The 20,702-nt window shown below is 45.9% G+C and overlaps 1 protein-coding gene across 2 annotated transcripts in view; it reads left to right on the top strand.

Moving 5' to 3' along the window:
* Positions 1 to 20,702, top strand: part of ITPR3 (inositol 1,4,5-trisphosphate receptor type 3) — a 162,483-nt gene that overhangs the window by 24,720 nt on the left and 117,061 nt on the right. For both annotated transcript variants that reach the window (XM_069971461.1, XM_069971460.1), the window contains exons 2-8: positions 10,505 to 10,575; positions 12,190 to 12,311; positions 13,587 to 13,673; positions 16,440 to 16,598; positions 17,269 to 17,367; positions 18,456 to 18,539; positions 19,943 to 20,089. In XM_069971461.1, coding sequence (XP_069827562.1) covers positions 10,505 to 10,575; positions 12,190 to 12,311; positions 13,587 to 13,673; positions 16,440 to 16,598; positions 17,269 to 17,367; positions 18,456 to 18,539; positions 19,943 to 20,089 — 769 coding nt within the window. The remainder of the gene's footprint in view (positions 1 to 10,504; positions 10,576 to 12,189; positions 12,312 to 13,586; positions 13,674 to 16,439; positions 16,599 to 17,268; positions 17,368 to 18,455; positions 18,540 to 19,942; positions 20,090 to 20,702) is intronic.

The raw sequence follows: 20,702 nt of genomic DNA, 5'->3' as shown, positions 1-20,702 counted from the left end.
GGCCTCAAGAGTGCCCCCCCCCCCAACCCAGCGTTATCAGAATCGGAGCTCCACACACAGTATAATCCCCTGAAAATGTCCCCACACTGTATTAAGAGCCCCAATACATATGGTAGTTACCTCACAACGATATCACCAATGATACCATTACATAATACCGCCACACCATGACCACTATCACTACAGACCCTATAACAGTTACATCCATTTACTCACAGGGAGCGTCTTCTCTCATCAGAGTCTTTCACCTTTTCTTTCACTCCATCCAGCGTGGGCCACCTTGAAGTCTTCCCCCGGCTGTGAATCTTCTCTTCAGAATCTGCCAGAGAAACATTTTAGGCTCCAACATATACAGTAGTAAGGTCCCTTGTACCCCTATACAGTAGTTACCCCCCTATGTACCCGTATATAGTAGTTACCCCCCTCTTCCCCCTATATAGTAGTTACACCCCTCTGTGCTCCCCCACAGCTGTGTGCTGCCCCCAGTAGTATATAGACACCTGTGTGCTGCCCCCCGTACTATAGACCACTAGGTGCTCCTCCCAGTAGTATATATACCCCCTGTGCACCCCCCAGTAGTATATAGACCCCATTGTGCTGCCCCCAGTAGAATATAGACCCCTTGTGTGCTGCCCCCAGTACTATAGACCACTAGGTGCTGCCCCTAGTAGTATATAGCCCCCTCTGTGCTCCCCCAGTTATATATACCCCCCGTGCATCCCCCAGTAGTATATATACCCCCCGTGCAGCCCCCAGTAGTATATATATATCCCCTGTGCTCCCACAGTAGTATATACTCCCCCTGTGCACCCACAGTAGTATGTATATCCCCTGTGCTCCCCCAGTAGTATATAGTCCCCCTGTGCTTTTCCCAGTAGTATATATACCCCCCTGTGCACCATCCAGTAGTATATATATTCCCTGTGCTCCCCCCAGTAGTATATAGTCCCCCTGTGCATCCCCCAGTAGTATATAGTCCCTCTGTGTGCCCCCCAGTTATATATACCCCCCTGTGCACTCCCCCAGTTATATATACCCCCGTGCGCTCCCCCAGTTATATATATACCCCCTGTGCGCTCCCCCAGTTATATATATCCCCCTGTGCACTCCCCCAGTTATATATACCCCACTGTGCACCCTCCAGTAGTATATAGCCCCCCCGTGCACTCCCAAAGTTATATATACCCCCTGCACCCCCAGTAGTATATAGCCCCCCTGTGCCCTCCCCAAATTATATATACCCCCCGTGCACTCTCCCTGTTATATATACCCCCTGTGCGCTCCCCCAATTATATATACCCCCTGTGTGCCCCCCCCCCAGTTATATATGCGCCCTATCCCCCCCCCAGTAGTATATAGGACCCCCTGTGGCACCCCTAGTAGTATAGACCCCGCTGTGTGCTGCCCCCCCCTTATATAGCCTCCCTTTGTGCTCCCCCCTCCCATATAGCAAATAAAAAAAAAAACACTTTATACTCACCTGGGTCTGCGCGTTCCTCTTCTCATCACCTCACCCTTGTGGCCGCAGGCAGTGCTTTGCCCGCGGTCACAAGAGGCCGCTCTCCCCTCTCGCGGTGTCGGCTCTGAGTGACGTCTCTCAGCACCGATACCACCGCGGGAGAGCGGCCTCTTGTGACCGCGGGCAAAGCACTGCCTGCGGCCACAAGGATGTCCGACAGGGAGGGAGCCAATGGCAGCTGCTGCTGCCTGTACCTATGAGCGCTTGTTACGAGCGCTCATAGCTACAGTACAGAGCGCAGCAGCAGGCGGGGGGCCCTGCAGGGGGCGCCATGGATGGGTAACTTACCCATCCCGATGGCGCCCCCCTGGCAGGCTTGTGGCCGGAGCCCTGTGCAACCCCCTGCGCAGGGTGGGCCCCTTTAACCAGTTGGCCCGGTGCACGTGCACCATGTGCCCTCTGGTTAAAACGGCCCTGCCCCCACAGCATGGCTAACCTCTGTGCCCCCCAACACGGCTATCCTCTGTACCCCCCACAACATGGCTGACCCCTGTGCACCCCACAACATGGCTGACCCCTGTGCACCCCACAACATGGCTGACCTCTGTGCACCCCACAACATGGCTGACCTCTGTGCACCTCACAACATGGCTGACCTCTGTGCACCTCACAACATGGCTGACCTCTGTGCACCCCACAACATGGCTGACCTCTGTGCCCCCACAGCATGGCTAACCTCTGTACCACCCACAGCATGGCTAACCTCTGTGCCCCCCACCCAACACGGCTAACCTCTGTGCCCCCCCCACCCAACACGGCTAACCTCTGTGCCCCCCCCCACCCAACACGGCTAACCTCTGTACCCCCCCCCCCCCCCATAACATAGCTATTAAAGCTCCTGGTCTCCTCCATGTCATGCTGCCCTTATTGCTGCAGCTTCCATTGAACTTAGATGTTAGCTCCTCCCACGGGGTTGGGGCTAAATCAATGTAGACGCATAACCCCACCCACCTGATGACTCACTGTTCCCTCAGGAATCGGAAACTGGCATGGAGCGTGACATCACAGGAAGTAAGGAAAACACAGGTAAAGGTCATGTGACTAAGCCTGAGAACACAGTAAGCGCTCTAAATAAAAATGAAAGTGTATATAGAACAGACAGCACCCACATAGGTCAATGTCAAAAATCCTGGATGCTCCCTTTAATTCCCTTACTCACACTGCCTATGTCTCCTCTGTGCAGAGTCTCTAGTGTATCCTATGAGATGCAGCTTGACATTGCTCTCCCCTTCCTCCTGCCACAACTAGAAGCGTCACACAGGAATACATGACGACTCTGGAGGGGGAGATAGGGAGATTGTGGTGAGACTCCGGAACATTAGGAGAAATAGAGACTGAATTAGGAGACTCTTATCAGAGGGGAAGAAAAGATGGCAGACAGCTCATACACAGCTCATAGAAACTAGAATAGTCGCCACAAGGCACAAGCCGACATTTCTTTTTAATAATGACCTTTTGTGCACATATTTGTGCTTCCCTACCTGGGTGCGCCACCAACCAACGCATGCAATTCATTAAATAAGTGCAAGGGAGGCCTGGATGCTTTTCTTGAAAAATATAAGATTACAAGTTATGGGCATTAGATTTCTGGTGATACACTGATCCAGGGATTATTCTGGTCGCCATTGGAGTTAGGAAGTCATTGGGGGTTTTGCCTTCCTCTGGACCAACACAGTAGGGTTTCTCCAGGCTAAACCTGATGGACGCTTGTCTTCTATCTTCCTTATTAACTATGTCACTATGTTACAGAACTCAAAAGCGGCCACGTTTTATAAGTCTGCTTAATCCCTTAGCATAGATCTAAGGCCCTATTACACAGGACGATTATTGTGCCGATTATCGCTAACAATAATTGTTTTGTGTAAATGCAGGCAGCGATCAATTGACCAATGAGAAATGTTGGGATCAGATGGAGTAAACGATCGTAGTAACAGTCGTAACTAACATGTAATATGGTGAACAATTTCAGGTTAACAATAAACATTCTCGTTTGCTATCGTTAATCGTCTAATAGGACCCTTAGGGCCCTATTACACCGGGCGATAATTGGCCGAATGTAATAGAGACAACGATCTGCCGTTGATAACGATCATCGGCTAATCGTTGTTTTAGGTTTGGACCCAAAATCATCGGGTACTGACCGTGTATCGCTACGTGTAATAGCATTGTGCGGCCGGTGGCTGACGATTCCCCAAACACCTTACCCCTCCCCGTTTCGGGAAAGGGGAGAGGTAAGGTGTCAGGTGTTTGGGCAAGGGCTGCATGGACATCGCTAACAATGTCCATGCACCGATGACATTGTGGGGGTTCCTTGGTCACCTGCTGGTCTTTGTTCCCCCAGCTCCAGCGATGACATTGTGGGGGTTCCTTGGTCCCCTGCTGGTCTTTGTTCCCCCAGCTCCAGCGATGACATTGTGGGGGTTCCCTGGTCACCTGCTGGTCTTCGTTCCCCCAGATACAGGGATGACATTGTGGGGGTTCCATGGTCACTTGCTGGTCTTTGTTCCCCCAGATACAGGGATGACATTGTGGGGGTTCCCTGATCACCTGCTGGTCTTTGTTCCCCCAGATACAGCAATGACATTGCGGAGGTTCCTTGGTCCACTGCTAGTCTTTGTTCCCCCAGCTCCAGCGATGACATTGTGGGGGTTCCTTGGTCACCTGCTGGTCTTTGTTCCCCCAGCTCCAGCGATGATATTGTGGGGGTTCCTTGGTCACCTGGTGGTCTTTGTTCCTCCAGCTACAGCGATGACATTGTGGGGGTTCCTTGGTCACCTACTGGTCTTTGTTCCCCCAGATACAGCGATGACATTGTGGGGGTTCCCTGGTCACCTACTGGTCTTTGTTCCCCCAGATACAGCGATGACATTGTGGGGGTTCCTTGGTCACCTGGTGGTCTTTGTTCTGCCAGCTACAGCAATGACATTGTGGGGGTTCCTTGGTCACCTGGTGGTCTTTGTTCCCCCAGATACAGCGATGACATTGTGGGGGTTCCTTGGTCACCTACTGGTCTTTGTTCCCCCAGATACAGCGATGACATTGTGGGGGTTCCTTGGTCACCTGCTGGTCTTTGTTCCCCCAGATACAGCGATGACATTGTGGGGGTTCCTTGGTCACCTGGTGGTCTTTGTTCCCCCAGATACAGCGATGACATTGTGGGGGTTCCTTGGTCACCTACTGGTCTTTGTTCCCCCAGATACAGCGATGACATTGTGGGGGTTCCCTGGTCACCTACTGGTCTTTGTTCCCCCAGATACAGCAATGACATTGTGGGGGTTCCTTGGTCACCTGGTGGTCTTTGTTCTGCCAGCTACAGCAATGACATTGTGGGGGTTCCTTGGTCACCTGCTGGTCTTTGTTCCCCCAGATACAGGGATGACATTGTGGGGGTTCCTTGGTCACCTGCTGGTCTTTGTTCCCCCAGATACAGCGATGACATTGTGGGAGTTCCTTGGTCACCTGGTGGTCTTTGTTCCTCCAGCTACATCGATGACATTGTGGGGTTCCCTGGTCACCTGCTGGTCTTTGTTCCCCCAGATACAGCAATGACATTGCGGAGGTTCCTTGGTCCACTGCTAGTCTTTGTTCCCCCAGCTCCAGCGATGACATTGTGGGGGTTCCTTGGTCACCTGCTGGTCTTTGTTCCCCCAGCTCCAGCGATGACATTGTGGGGGTTCCTTGGTCACCTGGTGGTCTTTGTTCCTCCAGCTACAGCGATGACATTGTGGGGGTTCCTTGGTCACCTGGTGGTCTTTGTTCCCCCAGATATAGCGATGACATTGTGGGGGTTCCTTGGTCACCTGGTGGTCTTTGTTCCCCCAGATACAGCGATGACATTGTGGGGGTTCCCTGGTCACCTACTGGTCTTTGTTCCCCCAGATACAGCGATGACATTGTGGGGGTTCCTTGGTCACCTGGTGGTCTTTGTTCTGCCAGCTACAGCAATGACATTGTGGGGGTTCCTTGGTCACCTGGTGGTCTTTGTTCCGCCAGCTACAGCGATGACAGTTTTGAAGAAATAGGGGTGCACGGCAGGAGTATTGTGGGGGTTCCTTGGTCACCTTGGCCAAATACGTATGATAATCTCTTGGTGTAATAGGTCCTTAATGTATGTGGACGCTCCCTAAACTACTATTAGCAACAGCAACATCAGGAGCCACAAAGTTTTACTCTATTATTTTTCCTGTCAATTAAGAATATGGAAACGTAAAAGTAATTCAGGTCACTATTTCTATAAAGAATCTGGGTCATGTCCGTGTAGCGGGGAATTATAATTGTTCTGGGATGTCAGATAAGTGTCTCAGACGTTGAACACGAAGAAAAAGGACAATGACAGAAGCGAGCGACTTGTTGTAGGGTTCTGAGATTAGTACTGTCTGTATTTATACCATAATGGAGTACAAGTCACAATAAATAAGGATTAGACTGAGAGGTGCGCCATTGGAATATTGGTGCTGACAAGGATCATATTAGACAAAGCGATTTTTAACAATTAACATTCGCAAATGGGATCATTTATTGTTAACCTGAAATTGAACTGTTATACTGAAATGACACTGAATGGTTAGTGATCGAATGCGGAATTACAGCGAACAATTAAGAGGAATTTTGGTGTCGGCACCAAACAAACGATGAACGATTTCTCGTTGGGGGTTTGATCATTGCCCGCATTTACACGAAACAATTATTGTTTAAATTTGGACGATATAACGATAATTCCCACGATAATCGTCCTGTGTAATAGGGCCCTAAGTGTCCATTTACACAGAAAGATTATCTGACAGATTATCTGCCAAAGATTTGAAGCCAAAGCCAGGAACAGACTATAAACAGATATCAGGTCATAAACAAAAGCCTGAGATTTCTCCTCTTTTTAAATCCATTCCTGGCTTTGGCTTCAAATCTTTGGCAGATAATCTGTCAGATAATCTTTCTGTGTATATGGACCCTAAGGGTGGGTTCATACTGAGGAATTCTCGCGGATAATTACCGCGGAATTCCGTCGGCTGTACGCGCTCGCGGCCGCGCCTTTCCGCCGGCTTCATAGACACCATTCTATGGGCCGGCGTATTCCGCTATCCGCCAAAAGAAGTGACTTGTCACTTCTTTCGGCGGATAGTGGAATACGCCGGCCCATAGAATGGTGTCTATGGAGCCGGCAGAAAGGCGCGCGGCAGTGCGCGCGGACAGACAGCGGAATTCCGCGGACATTATCCGCGAGAATTCCTCAGTATGAACCCACCCTTAAGTTGTATGCAGCCCCAGGGAGTCTGGGAAAACATGGATACAGCTATAGGCCACAGGCTATGTTCACATTACGTAAAAAACACGGGCGTATTTCATAGCACACCCCGTATTTGCGCAAACAATGGCCGTTATTTGGAAAATAACGGCCGTTGTTTTCGCAAATACGTCCGTTATGAAATACGGCCGTGTTTTTTACGTAGTGTGAACATAGCCATAGGCTGTATCCAACTTCATTAGCCACCAGTCTCAAGCATGCCCAAGTACCGCTCATCTATAATAAGAATGTTTTCACACATGTCAGAAATGCTGCTGATTTCTTTTTCTCTATGTAAAAACATCCTTATAAGGTTGCATACACACATACAGGATCGGCAGCAGTTTTGAAGTTGCAGATTTGCTTTGAATCTAATCTAAACCATCAAATCTGCTGCGGATCCTGTATGTGTGAACGCACCCTAAGGGCGGGTTCAGACTATGGAATTTGCGTGGATAAAATCTGGCGGATTCCGTTGCTCATATGCGATCACGGCTACGCGCCTTTCCGCCGGCTCCATAGACACCATTCTATGGGCCAGACGATTCCGCTATCCGCCGAAAGAATTGACACATCAATTCTTTTGCCGGAATCCGGAATCCGCCCATGCATAGAATGGTGTCTATAGCACGGGCTGAGAGGCGTGCGGCCGTGAGCGCGTACAAGCAACGGAATCCCCTGGATTTTATCCACGCAAATTGCATAGTCTGAACCTGCCCTTAGGGGGGGCAGATTTGAATGTGCTGCAGATCCGAAGAGGGCCCAGATTTGATTTGCTTTGAATCTGCAACTTCAAATCTGCGCCATCAAGGGCACTTTCACATGTACAGAATCTGAGCAGATTTCATGGCGCAGATTTGAATATGCAGCAGATCAGCAGCAGATTTCATGGCCCAGATTAGCTTTAAAGCATATCTTCAACTTCAAATCTGCTGCAGATCTGCTGCGGATCCTGTACGTGTAAATGCAACCTAAAAGGGTACTCTGGTGAACAAATGTTTTCAGATCAACTGTTGTCAGAAAGTTTATACAAATTTTTAATTTACTTCTATTTAAAAATCTCAAGTCTTCCAGTACTTATCAGCAGCTGTATGTCCTTCAGGAAGTGGTGGTTTTATTTCCAGTCTGACACAGTGCTCTCTGCTGCCACCTCTGTCCATGTCAGTAACTGTCCAGAGCAGGAGAGGTTTTCTATGGGGATTTGCTACTGCTCTGGACCAGTGCTTCTCAATTCCAGTCCTCAGGCCTCACCAACAGGTCATGTTTTAAGGATTTCCTTAGTATTTCACAGGTGATATAATTATACTCAGTTAATAAGGTATCATCACAGGTGTTCTTTGTATGGGAAATCCTCAAAACATGACCTATTGGTGAGTCCTGAGGACTGGAATTGAGAAGCACTGCTCTGGACCATTCCTGACATGGACAGAGGTGGCAGGAGAGAGCACTGTGTCAGACTGGAGAGAATACACCACTTCCTGCAGGACATACAGCAGCTGATAAGCAGCTGTTTTTATACCCCGCTGGTGGTGTTCATAGGTTTGGGACACTGCTAGGAATATTTTTCCTGTAAAAAACAAAACGCTGCGGTGGCTTTGCATATTTCCATGTGCCTATGGCGTATGGCTGTGGCTCTCTGTCCAGATACCCTTATACTTCATAAACGTTTGTGACAAGCTTGTAAGTTAGCAATTGTTGGCATACGGCTATGGGTCAGAGTGTGCAGATAACACTAAAGGAATAAAATAGGTTAGAACATGCAGGTTGTGTGTATAGTTGTGGTTTGGCCTGTAACCAAGTCAAAGCTTGTATGAAGGAGTGCTCCGCGTAATAAGGAGCAGTCTATGGTGTGAATGAGACTTTCACAGTCATTACTTTTCTCCAGATATATTGAGAGCGCTTTTCAAGAAGAGCTCACAGTTTTTCAAAATTGTAGCTTGCAATAAGAGCATTGCTTTGGTGTAAGAGCTCCCTGTACTGGGTGGGAGGGGAGTGGGGGAGGGGTATGGTCTGCTTAGCGGGGTCTACAGCCCTGTACTCTGACCCAGGAAGTCTCCATCACCTTCCAAATCATAGCAGATCCAGTCCAGCCATTTTTAAAATCTGGCAGGGGCAGGTGGGACCAGCCTCAGGACCCTCATCGGGTTTCGGGATCTCTATGGCTGACACATCACGACCCGGCTGATGGACTGGTCGCTTAGCCAGTCGGTGACTGTGGTAGGAAGCCGCCCCAGTCCCTGATTGGCTGAGCAGGCAGTGCATCAGCCGGGAAGGGTATTTTCCCCGATGTGACGTCATTACAACTAGGGGAGGGGGGGAATGCCTTCTTGCGGGGGATCCTGAGGTTGGTCCCACCGCTCAGCGTGGGCACGAGGAGAGGAAAGTTTGTACTCCTGATCAAATTCCCCCTGCCCCTGCTACTGGATTTTGAAAATGGCTGGACTTCTTCTTTAAAGAGGTTTTTCAAGATAAACTAACTTGTCCCCCATCCACAGGACTGTACCCCCTATCCAACCTACATAATCTCTGGCGATCCCCATATTGATCCCCGGCTTCTTTGTTTTGCATAGAGCCGCGTACGGCACATGACCCGCTGTTCTATTCATTCCTATGGAGCCGTCAGAAAGTGCCGAGTTTTGTACTCCACCCCCTCCGGCTCCTTCATAGAGAATGTATAGAATGGCTGCAGAGAGGTCAGTACAGAACTTGTCACTTTCCAGTGGCTCCATAGGAATAAATAGAGCCGCGGGTCATGTGCCATTCTCGCAAAGTTCGGACCCCTTGCAATCTCTTACTTGTCCCCTATCCTGTGGATAGAGGACAAGTTATTTTATCTTGGAATACCCCTTTAAAGCTATGCTGTAAGTGAGGTATAATGATGAATGGGAGAGGGCGCATTACAATGGAATTTACTGGGGAACCATTAAAAAATAGGTGTTTTGCAGCAAAGAGGGAAATTAAAACCCCTGCATCTGGTTAGGTCCAGCTTAGGTTCTGTATGGCCAGATGTTTAGGGATATGTAGAACCTGTCTCCAAGGCCTCCATTCTGCTGGTTTCACGCACGGCAGTTTCAGAAGTGGATCCAATAGGAAAGTACAAGTCCTCCTGAACTAAATAGTGTTATTAGAAAGGTTCTACCATTTAGCTGCCGATCAGCTGATGGACGGTCTGCTCTTTTAATGGGGTTATCCAGCGCTACAAAAACATGGCCACTTTCCTCCCTACTGTTGTCTCCAGTTCAGGTGTGGTTTGCAATTAGGCTCCGTTTACTTCAATGGAACTGAGTTTCAAAACCCCACCCAATCTGGAGACAACAGTAGGGGAAAAGTGGCCATGTTTCTGTAGCGCTGGATAACCCCTTTAATGCTCCAGTCAGATCGTTCAGCAATTGATCACCGGTTGGATGCAACCCTAGGGAGCCCGGAATACAGCCCACTTTTAGGGAAGATATTTGGAATGTTTATAGGCCAAATACAATAATAAAACCTAGACACTGACAAATTGAATGAAACCATTTACACTTCTCGCTTTTCCGCACCCTGCTGGTTTGGACAATAAAAAAAATCCAAATCAAATCTGTGTGAACGTGACAAGATGAAGATAGGCCGAGCGGTATCATAGGGCAGAGAGAGTACAGTCTGTTCTCACTTGTCTTGTTTGTATTGTGGAGTTTTTTATTTGTCATTTCTTCTCTCGATGACAGATTGGTTGATGACAGATGTGTGGTGGAGCCGGCGGCTGGAGATCTAGACAACCCACCCAAAAAATTCAGAGGTGAGAATCTGTATATGCATTAAGTATAGTTATATTGATGCCGGGGCAGAACGGGGGGTGGCAGAAGTATTGACAATACAGTTAGTAAGTTTTTGGGTTCTAAAAAAAAAATAAAACCTCCACACCAGAATGACATCACAACAGTGACTAAATAATACCATCATACTGTTACTACATAAAAACCACTATACACAGTCCAATATCAGCAGTTCCTCCACGGGGACCCACACCAAAACTACTATACACAGCCCATTATCGCCAATACCACCACAGGGACCAACACCAAAATCACTATACACAGCCCAATATCAGCAATACCACCACAGGGACCCAGACCACAACCACTATACACAGCCTAATATCACCAGTACCACTACCACTATACAAGGGACCCACACCATAACCACTATACACAGCCCAATATCACCAATACCACCACAGGGATCCACACCAAAACCACAACACACAGCCCAATATCACCAATACCACCACAGGGATCCACACCATAACCACTATACACAGCCCAATATCAGCAATACCACCACAGGGACCCAGACCAAAATCACTATACACAGCCTAATATCAGCAATACCACTACAGGGACCCACACCAAAATCACTATACACAGCCCAATATCAGCAATACCACTACAGGGACCCACACCAAAATCACTATACACAGCCTAATATCACCAGTACCACCACCACTATACAAGGGACCCATACCAAAACCACTATACACAGCCCAATATCACCAATACCACCACAGGGACCCACATCAAAATCACTGAACACAACCCAATATCACCAGTGCCACCTCTATACAAGGGTACAACACCAAAACCACTATAAACAGTCCAAAATCACCAATACCACCACAGGGACCCACAACAAAACCACTATACACAGCCCAATATCGTCAGTACCACCACTATACAAGGGAGCCACACCAAAACCACTTTACACAGCCCAATGTCACCAATACTACCAATATACAAGGGACCCACACCAAAACCGCTATACACAGCCCAATATTGCCAGTACCACCACTATACAAGGGAGCCACACCAAAACCACTTTACACAGCCCAATATCACCAATACCACCACTATACAAGGGACCCACACCAAAACCACTATACACAGCCCAATATCACCACAGGAACCCACACTACAACCACTATACACAGCCCAATGTCACCAATACTACCAATATACAAGGGACCCACACCAAAACCGCTATAAACAGTCCAATATCACCAATACCACCACAGAGTCTTACACCTAAACCTTTATACACAGCTCAATATCGCCAACACCACCACAGGGACCCACACTAAAACCACTATACACAGCCCAATATCACCAATACCACAACTAGGGACCCCTATTACCCCATTACCCCGCCCCCTCTAACTCATGCCCTGCCCCTCCCGACCCATCTACCCACGACCTGCCCCCTCTTCACCCCCTATCACACCTGCATCCTCAGTCTGTGCTCAGCAAACAAACTGCATGTGAGACCATTTTTTCTATCCAGAGTTGCCCTTTAATTTTACTGTATTCAACGTGTATCCTAATGTTTTTATGTGTCTCTTTCTCACTCTTCTCTATAGACTGCCTGTTTAAGGTCTGTCCTATGAACAGATACTCCGCTCAGAAGCAATATTGGAAAGCTAAGCAGGCCAAACAGGAAAAAGAAAAGATCTCCGATGTCCTCCTCCTGCAGAAGCTTCAGGTAACATGCAAACCCCACATTAAGCAGCCTGACGCCATCCAATTACCTAAACAAATATCCCCCTATCTGTAGGGCTCAGCCAACTAATAACGGAGGATTATGGAGATCTTAACGCTCTAGTTATTGTTGAGTTGTAGGAGAAGCCACCTGAGGCACTTGCCATATTTATTTGTAATCTGTTCTATAGCTTTAAGAAATTTTAGATAATGCTAAAGGGGTACTCCAAGCAGAAAGTCTTTTTTCACTATGGTCGGAGGAGGGGTAGATGAAAGCAACAACGTCCACTTACCTCCCCGGTTCCAGTGGGCTTCAAACGTCACATCTTAAGCTGCGTCATAGACCAGCAAGCGGCCAGGGACCAGAGACCGAAGCGGCACTATTTGGGACCCAGCGCTGGAACCGGGGAGGTAAGTGGTTGACATTGCTTTCATCCACCCCATCCCCGTCCATAGTGAAAAAAGCCTGCTCGCCTGGAGTACCCCTTTAACATTGTAGTATAGGATATTATATTCTGTTACCAAGGTTAGTGCCCCCAATTTTCATTACTGTAATTAACTGTTACTCCTGTTGTTTGATTTGTTGATCAGCTTATTACTGTAGTTTTCAATTACTGATTTGATCTGCACGTATACCCTCTGAATTGTAAACTGCAATGTTATGAAAGAAATAAAGATTAAAGAGGTACAAATAAAAAAAAATAAAGAAATAAACAGAGATTGTAATCACAAGCAATTATGCAATGCACTCTCTGGGGCTGCTTGCATTGTATGGTCAGCTCTCCTGTCACACAGCACCAAAACCTCTGTAACACACAGTGACATTATACTGACGGAATTGTATTGTCTCCTGGTAAGCTGCAGAGCTGTTAATATTATTAGTAAAAGATAAGTTAATTACCCACTGGTGATATACAACCTGCATGATGAACAGGGGTCTTTCCTTGTGTGAGCAGCAAAGGACTGGGACTTCCTGTGTCCGGTACAGAGGGAGCACGGAGCACAGTTTGGCCGGATGTATAACGTTGATTTAAACATAGAAAACTTAAAAAATAAAGAGTATATTGCAGAATTGCTTGTGGATTTTTAAAATTTTCTTTTTGCATCAGATATGCAATTTTTTCTGCTCCTCAGATGGGAAGGGGCCTTATTGTGTCACAGTTTTAGGCTGTCTGGATGTTATTATTGTGCGGACAGGTCGTGGATGTGTGTGTGTGTGTGTAAGCTCTTGCGTGTGTCAGCTCCTGTGTGTAAGCTCTTTGTTTCCTCTCATTTCTAGCATGCAGCCACAATGGAGCAAAAACAAAATGACACGGAGAATAAGAAGGTTCATGGGGAGGTGGTAAAGTACGGCAGTGTGATACAGGTAAGAACCAGATTACATTTAAATTCACTTCATATATATATATATATATATATATATATATATATATATATATATATACAGGGCCTTATTTACCATTAGGCACTCGTGGTCCGGTGCCTAGGGCAGCACCTTGCAGAGGGGCAGCACCAGGGAGCAGGGGGAAAAAAACAACTTTTTTTTGTTTTTATATTTTTAGTCTCCCACCTCCTGTTCAGACTTGGCAGTAAATCTGTTGTCTTTTGGAAGGGGGTGGTTGGTCAGGTCAGGTCTGGTATGATTGGTCAGGTCAAGTCTGGTATGGCCAGTCACAGTATGGTGGTATTGATTAATTCTGGTATGACAGTGTTATCCAGTGTCACAGTATGGTGGTATTGGTCAGGTCTGGTATGGTGGTGTTATCCAGTCACAGTATGGTGGTATTGGTCAGGTCTGGTATGGTGGTGTTATCCAGTCACAGTATGGTGGTATTGGTCAGGTCTGGTGTGGTGGTGTAATCCAGTCAAAGTATGGTGGTATTGGTCAGGTCTGGTGTGGCGGTGTTATCCAGTCACAGTATGGTGGTATTGGTCAGGTCTGGTATGGTGGTGTTATCCAGTCACAGTATGGTGGTATTGGTCAGGTCTGGTGTGGTGGTGTAATCCAGTCAAAGTATGGTGGTATTGGTCAGGTCTGGTGTGGCGGTGTTATCCAGTCACAGTATGGTGGTATTGGTCAGGTCTGGTATAGTGGTGTTATCCAGTCAAAGTATGGTGGTATTGGTCAGGTCTGGTATGGCGGTGTTATCCAGTCACAGTGTGGTGGTATTGGTCAGGTCTGGTATGGCGGTGTTATCTAGTCACAGTATGGTGGTATTGGTCAGGTCTGGTATGGCGGTGTTATCCAGTCACAGTATGGTGTTATTGGTCAGGTCTGTTATTTTGGTATTATCCAGTCACAGTATGGTGGTATTGGTTAAGTCTGGTATAGCTGTGTTATCGTGTCACAGTATGGTGGTATTAAGTCTGGTATGACAGTGTTATCCAGTCACAGTATTGTGGTATTAGTTAAGTTTGGTATGGCGGTGTTATCCAGTCACAGTAAGGTGCTATTGTTCGGGTTTGGTGTGGTGGTATCCAGTCACAGTATGGTGGTATTGGTTAAGTCTGGTGTGGCAGTGTTATCCAGTCACGGTATGGCGATGTTGTTCAGGTCTGGTGTGGCGGTGGTAAATGTGACGTCTGTAGCTATTACCTACCAATCTAACAATCCTGTGGTGAGAATACCCTCAGACAATATAAAGACGGTTCTCATTAATGATTAAATGTGGAAATTTGTTTATAATTTAAGCAGTTAAAAACCATAAAAAATGCGATTCAGACAATGTTTCCATATTGCCATACGCCTATTGGTTACCACATGAGGTTCTGGTTATGGCTGCATGTGGTGACGTACAGTAAATGTGGGAACGCAGTCTAAGGATATGTTCACACTGCGTATGAATCCGTCCGTAGTGCGAACCGCGAATGTACGCACGTAGTTTTGAGGTTGATGCGTTCGCTTGAAAGTATACGATATACGCCCGCACAGTGCACACTACGTATGAGCTTACGGCCGGATCGTATACGGTGCCGTGAAAAATGAACACGACCATTGTTTGAGGACGGAAATGTTGAAACTCACGGCCGTTGATTTTTATGCGGTCCCGTACGGAGTACTTATTTCAGCCAAATTGAACTTGATTTTTCGATCCAAAAGGTTCTGTGAGTTTTATTGGGCTGGGCGAAGATTTCCAAGTAAATGACCTGTTTCAGATCGCTTCGAATCAAGCTAGGGAAGCATAACTCTACTACGGGCGTATGTTCGCGGTTCGTACGCATCCGGCCGAATGTCTATTTTTCCCACACCTGTAGTTTCAGCCGCACATGTACGCCGGCGTATGAAATGCGGCCGGACTCATACGCAGTGTGAACATAGCCTAAGACTGATCAAATAACAAATATATTCCTATTAAAGTCAATGGGGAAAAAGAACTGTAACAAATCCCATGATCAGTCGTGCAGCAGAACTAACATTGCAGCGCAGGTCTAATTCTGAGGATAAGATGTACAGTAAGTGGGTAAAATTTTGTGAAGTCTTATCCAGCTTCTCTATGGAGTAAGGCAGGGATGGGGAATCTTCGGCCCTCCAGCTGTTGCAAAACTACAATTCCCATCATGCCTGGACAGCCAGAGCTTTTGCGAAAGCTGGAGTGCCAAAGGTCCTCACCCTTTCTGTAAGGCTATGAGCACATGGGCTGAAGCCTTGTTCAGTGTGGTGGTTCAGGTTCGGCAGACTCCTATCACTGATTTCAATGCGAGCTTCAGAGCTTGTCCAGGGGGAAAAAAATGACAGACTTGTTGAAGTATTCGGGGTTCTACAATATCCTTCAAACCCAAAACGCTCAGCTGCAGAAGTTGGATGCTGCCCTGGGTCTGCCAGGAAAACATGGATGCAGCCTATGACCTATGGCGGCATCCAACCTCTCCAGCCCCCTTCAGTCAAATGCCGAGCATTTAGGTTCGGAAAACATTGCGGAACCCAACACTGTTCAGTCCCATAGCATTTTGCTCAATGTGTGAAATAGCCATAGTGGTATATAATTGGAGGGAGACACATGAACATGGTTACTATCTAGGACTGATCATACTATAGCATGATAGTATGACCCCTAGATATAGGTTATGAACAGTGTCCGGAGTTTACTGTGTGTCAGTGCTGGGATTTTTACTTACCTGTATTTTATTTTAGTTGCTTCATATGAAGAGTAACAAGTACCTTACTGTGAATAAACGCCTTCCTGCCCTGCTGGAGAAGAACGCCATGCGGGTTACACTCGACGCAACTGGAAATGAGGGCTCCTGGCTTTTCATCCAACCTTTTTGGAAACTGCGTAGTAATGGAGACAATGTAAGGAAATCCCTGAAACATAAAGGGATCAAGCAAAATAAATCATACTGTTGGAATGAAACAATTCTATTCAAATATATTACTTTTCTGGAGAACCTTTGTTACATTTAGTGTGCTGCTGCTGTCAGGAACTGTCCAGAGCAGGAGAGGTTCTCTATGAGGATTTGCTAGCTCTGGACAGTTCCTGACATGGACAGAGGTGGCAGCAAAGAGCATTGTGTGAGACTGGAAAGAATACAGCATTTCCTGCAGGACATACAGCAGATGATAAGTACTGGTAGACTGGAGATTTCTAAATAGAAGTAAATTACAAATCTGTATAACTTTTTGACACCAGTTGCTTTGAAAGAAAAAGATTTTCACCAGAGAACCCCTTTAAGTTTGCTTCATTAAATACTGTAGATAAGATTTGTTTTAGATATAGCAAGATAGAATGTTCAGCATAGGTACAGTAACAATACACCTGAAATATATATCAATAACTGGGGGGAATTTACAGTTGTTTCCTGACTGTCCGACATGCCAACTGCATTGTGGAAGGTACGTCTTGTTTCTTTAGGCCTGACCTGTACCTGATGTGCGGCTCCAGAGGACAAGATGTCACAGTTCCCTCCGCAGTGTTATTGGTTACTGGAGTCTGTACACTGAATAACTCGCATCTCTCTTATAGGTGGTCGTTGGCGATAAGGTGAATCTTAACCCTGTGAATGCTGGACAGCCTCTTCATGCCAGTAACTATGAGCTCAGTGACAACCCAGGCTGCAAGGAGGTGAGAGCCATAGATGGATGGGCCGTTATGGTGGTTATGCATACATTCATACAAAGATACAATGGTTTCCTATTCTCTACAGTGCAATGAATGATCATAAAGCACACACACGTGTCCAGTAATTTCAGGGTGGCTCTGCCTTTTATTGACTTAGCCTTCTAGATTTCCCAGATTCTGTTTATGTGTGTAGGTGTGTCTGGCTGACTATGCAGATGCAACGTGTGACCTCATAGACCTCATGGACTCCATTATGGAATAATGAACGAGACTCTGCTGTGCTTAGGATAATGCAATACATTTGTGTTTAAAGTGTAAATGCAAGGTGCAAAATATCTATTGGAAGTTATATATATATATATATATATATATATATATATATATATATATATATATATATGTAGATATATACACAAATATGATATTTCTTTGTTTTATGCCCAGTCACAGCTAACTGTGACAAATATATATATATATATATATATATATATATATATATATATATATATATATATTTATATTATATATATCATTTTATTTTTTTGACACACTTTGATTGCCTAACTGCAGCAACAGTTAGATATATATGGTGGTTGCCTAACTGACCCCATAGCTCCTAACTCGCACATATACTGGCCCAATGGTGACTTTGTGCCCTAAGAAGGGCATTTAGTAGAATATGCCTGCTGGCTTGCGCCTGCCTAGCAGCAGCACCATTCTCCCTACTCTGTACAGCAGAAGAATGGCGGCGGGACACATGACCCCCAATTTTATACAGCAGGATCACATGTCTCGCCTGTCCAATCACAGCTATGCCAATACGGGACATGGCTGTGATTGCTCTATAACTGCCCAAACAAATAAAGCAGCAGCCTTTCAACAAACTTTATTGTTTGTACAAATGCCTGACCCGAACATGTGGTAACACTGACATGTAAAACACCAGTCTTAGTCAATTTCCCCCTATATTATGTTCTGACCCCGTGAAATACAGCTGACATCCTACTGCTGATGGCAGGGCAAAGCACAGAAGATGGCGGCAGTAAGACTGTAGTGTGCACGAGTGTTTGATGGGAATTACTCTCTTCTAGGTGAACTCCTTAAACTCTAATACCAGCTGGAAGATCAATCTCTTCATGCAATTCAAAGACTACATGGAGGATGTCCTAAAAGGGGTAAGAACAAAAATCAGAAATCCATGTTTTATTATTTTCATCCTTCCTGATGTGATATACCATTTTTCTCTTATGAACTTTGTTTTAATGAACACTAAATCTATAGGAACCCCTTATAGGCTACATTATTAAAGGGAAACTAACAGCAGGTTAGATAGATGGTTGTAACCCGCTGTTATGTTCCCATATGGAGGTAGACGCTGAGGAAGAAGGTCATTTTCTCACCTTCATCCTTAGTGCATTTTTCCTAATATGTAAATTAGGCTGTTTGGTGCACTGGGGGCGGGACTTCAGCTCAGATCCACCCCGCCTGCCCATGACATCACTGAAGAGCACTGTCTCAATATCACAACAGCGGGTGGATGGGGCGGATCAATGAACCAAGGGCTGTAGTTCCGCCTCCAGTGTGCTAAACCGTCTAATTTACTAATGTGTGACGAATGAAAAGTTGAATCTGATTGGTTGCTAGGGGCAACTAAGGGTCCATTTACACAGAAAGATTATCTGACAGATTATCTGCCAAAGATTTGAAGCCAAAGCCAGAAACAGACTACAAATAGAGATCATGTCGTAAAGGAAAGCCTGAGATTTATCCTCTTTTTAAATCCATTCCTGGTTTTGGCTTCAGATCTTTGGCAGATAATCTGTCAGATAATGTTTCTGTTTAAATGGACCCTTAGCCAGTTCTACTTTACACAAGTTTGATAAATCCTCCTCTAATTTTTTATATTAAACATTTTTTTAAGAACTTAGATGCTTTTTCTGATGTTTAGGTGACACTCGTAAATAGCAAAGCCAATAGCAGCTCAGCCTCCCCCTCCATGTGGAATTAACTTTGCACATATCAACGAGGTTACAGAGCATGCTCACAAGTGTCCTATATGAAGAATAGTTGTGTCTATGTCTATGAGGCTTGCCGCAAAGCATGTCACTAAATACTGTAACTCAGACAAGATGGCTGTCTCGATATACTAAAAATAAAATAAAAAAATTACAATTAGAAAACAGAAACAGATTAGAAAAATATTACACGTTTCAGTATCTGGATCGAATCGGTAAAAACAAGTTTAGGTGATACGATCCGTTTGAAGTGTTACTGGCAGAACTTTTCAAAGTACACATGGGGGCTCTGTATCAGTAAATCTGTGTCAGGGGCGGGACTCCATCGGGGAGGGTGAGCAGAGGGTGGGGCTCGGACAGCCCTGCAGTTCCCGACATGAACATGAGTGGCAGCAGAAGGGCCTGTGTTGCCCCTTACTGTAGTGTATAATAGTACATAAATAAAATAAAAATATTAAATACAAAGTAATGTGACAGGGCCTAATTTAATAGTCGGTCTTAATAAATGCTTGTGATAACTTCTTTATTAACTACTTCTGATAACTTCTTTATTATTTTAATAGGGGGATGTGGTTCGCCTCTTTCATGCTGAGCAAGAGAAGTTCCTTACATGTGATGAATATAAATCTCGGCACCATGTATTTCTGCGTACCACTCTGCGCCAGTCGGCCACTTCAGCCACCAGCTCTAATGCACTCTGGGAGGTGGAGGTGAGAAGCCTTATGTCTTTTATGGAATATATATCCTAAACCTTATTGTGCCAGTATGTTCCTGTTCTCAGTTGACCCAGCTACATGACATGCAGACAACCACAGTAGCGACCTCACTTCTGCCGTCAGTGATTGGCTGTAATGAACACATATCAACATGCTGCATCATCACTGGCCACCGGAGGAGGAGAAAGAAGTCATCGGCATGGGAATGGCAGGGAACGTTATGGGGTTGGATTACCTGTTTTGAAGCTTATACTGGCTATAATGGCTGATACGAGAAGCTCATATTGATCTCACAATATTAACTGCATTGGTATTGCAGGGAAATATTTTATTGGAGGGAAAATACATTTATTTTAAACTTAAAAGGGAACCTGTCACCAGAACAACACTATCGAATCTATCGCCATCATGTTATAGAGCAGGAAGAGCTGAACAGATTGATATATCTTTGGGGGGAAATATTCAGTATAACATGATGATTGAAATCCCTGCTTATTCTGAGTTAAGGAGTCCAGTGGGCAGAGTCACTCAGTGGACTGGACTCCTCCTTAGCATGGAAACCTCAGAGATTTCATTCAATAAATTAAGTTATGCTGAATCTTTTCCC

The sequence above is a fragment of the Dendropsophus ebraccatus genome, chromosome 5 (assembly GCF_027789765.1).
Source record: "Dendropsophus ebraccatus isolate aDenEbr1 chromosome 5, aDenEbr1.pat, whole genome shotgun sequence".
NCBI classification, from domain to species: domain Eukaryota; kingdom Metazoa; phylum Chordata; class Amphibia; order Anura; family Hylidae; genus Dendropsophus; species Dendropsophus ebraccatus.
The sequence above is the reverse complement of the archived record's forward strand: the minus strand, read 5'-3'. Positions and strand labels throughout refer to the sequence as shown.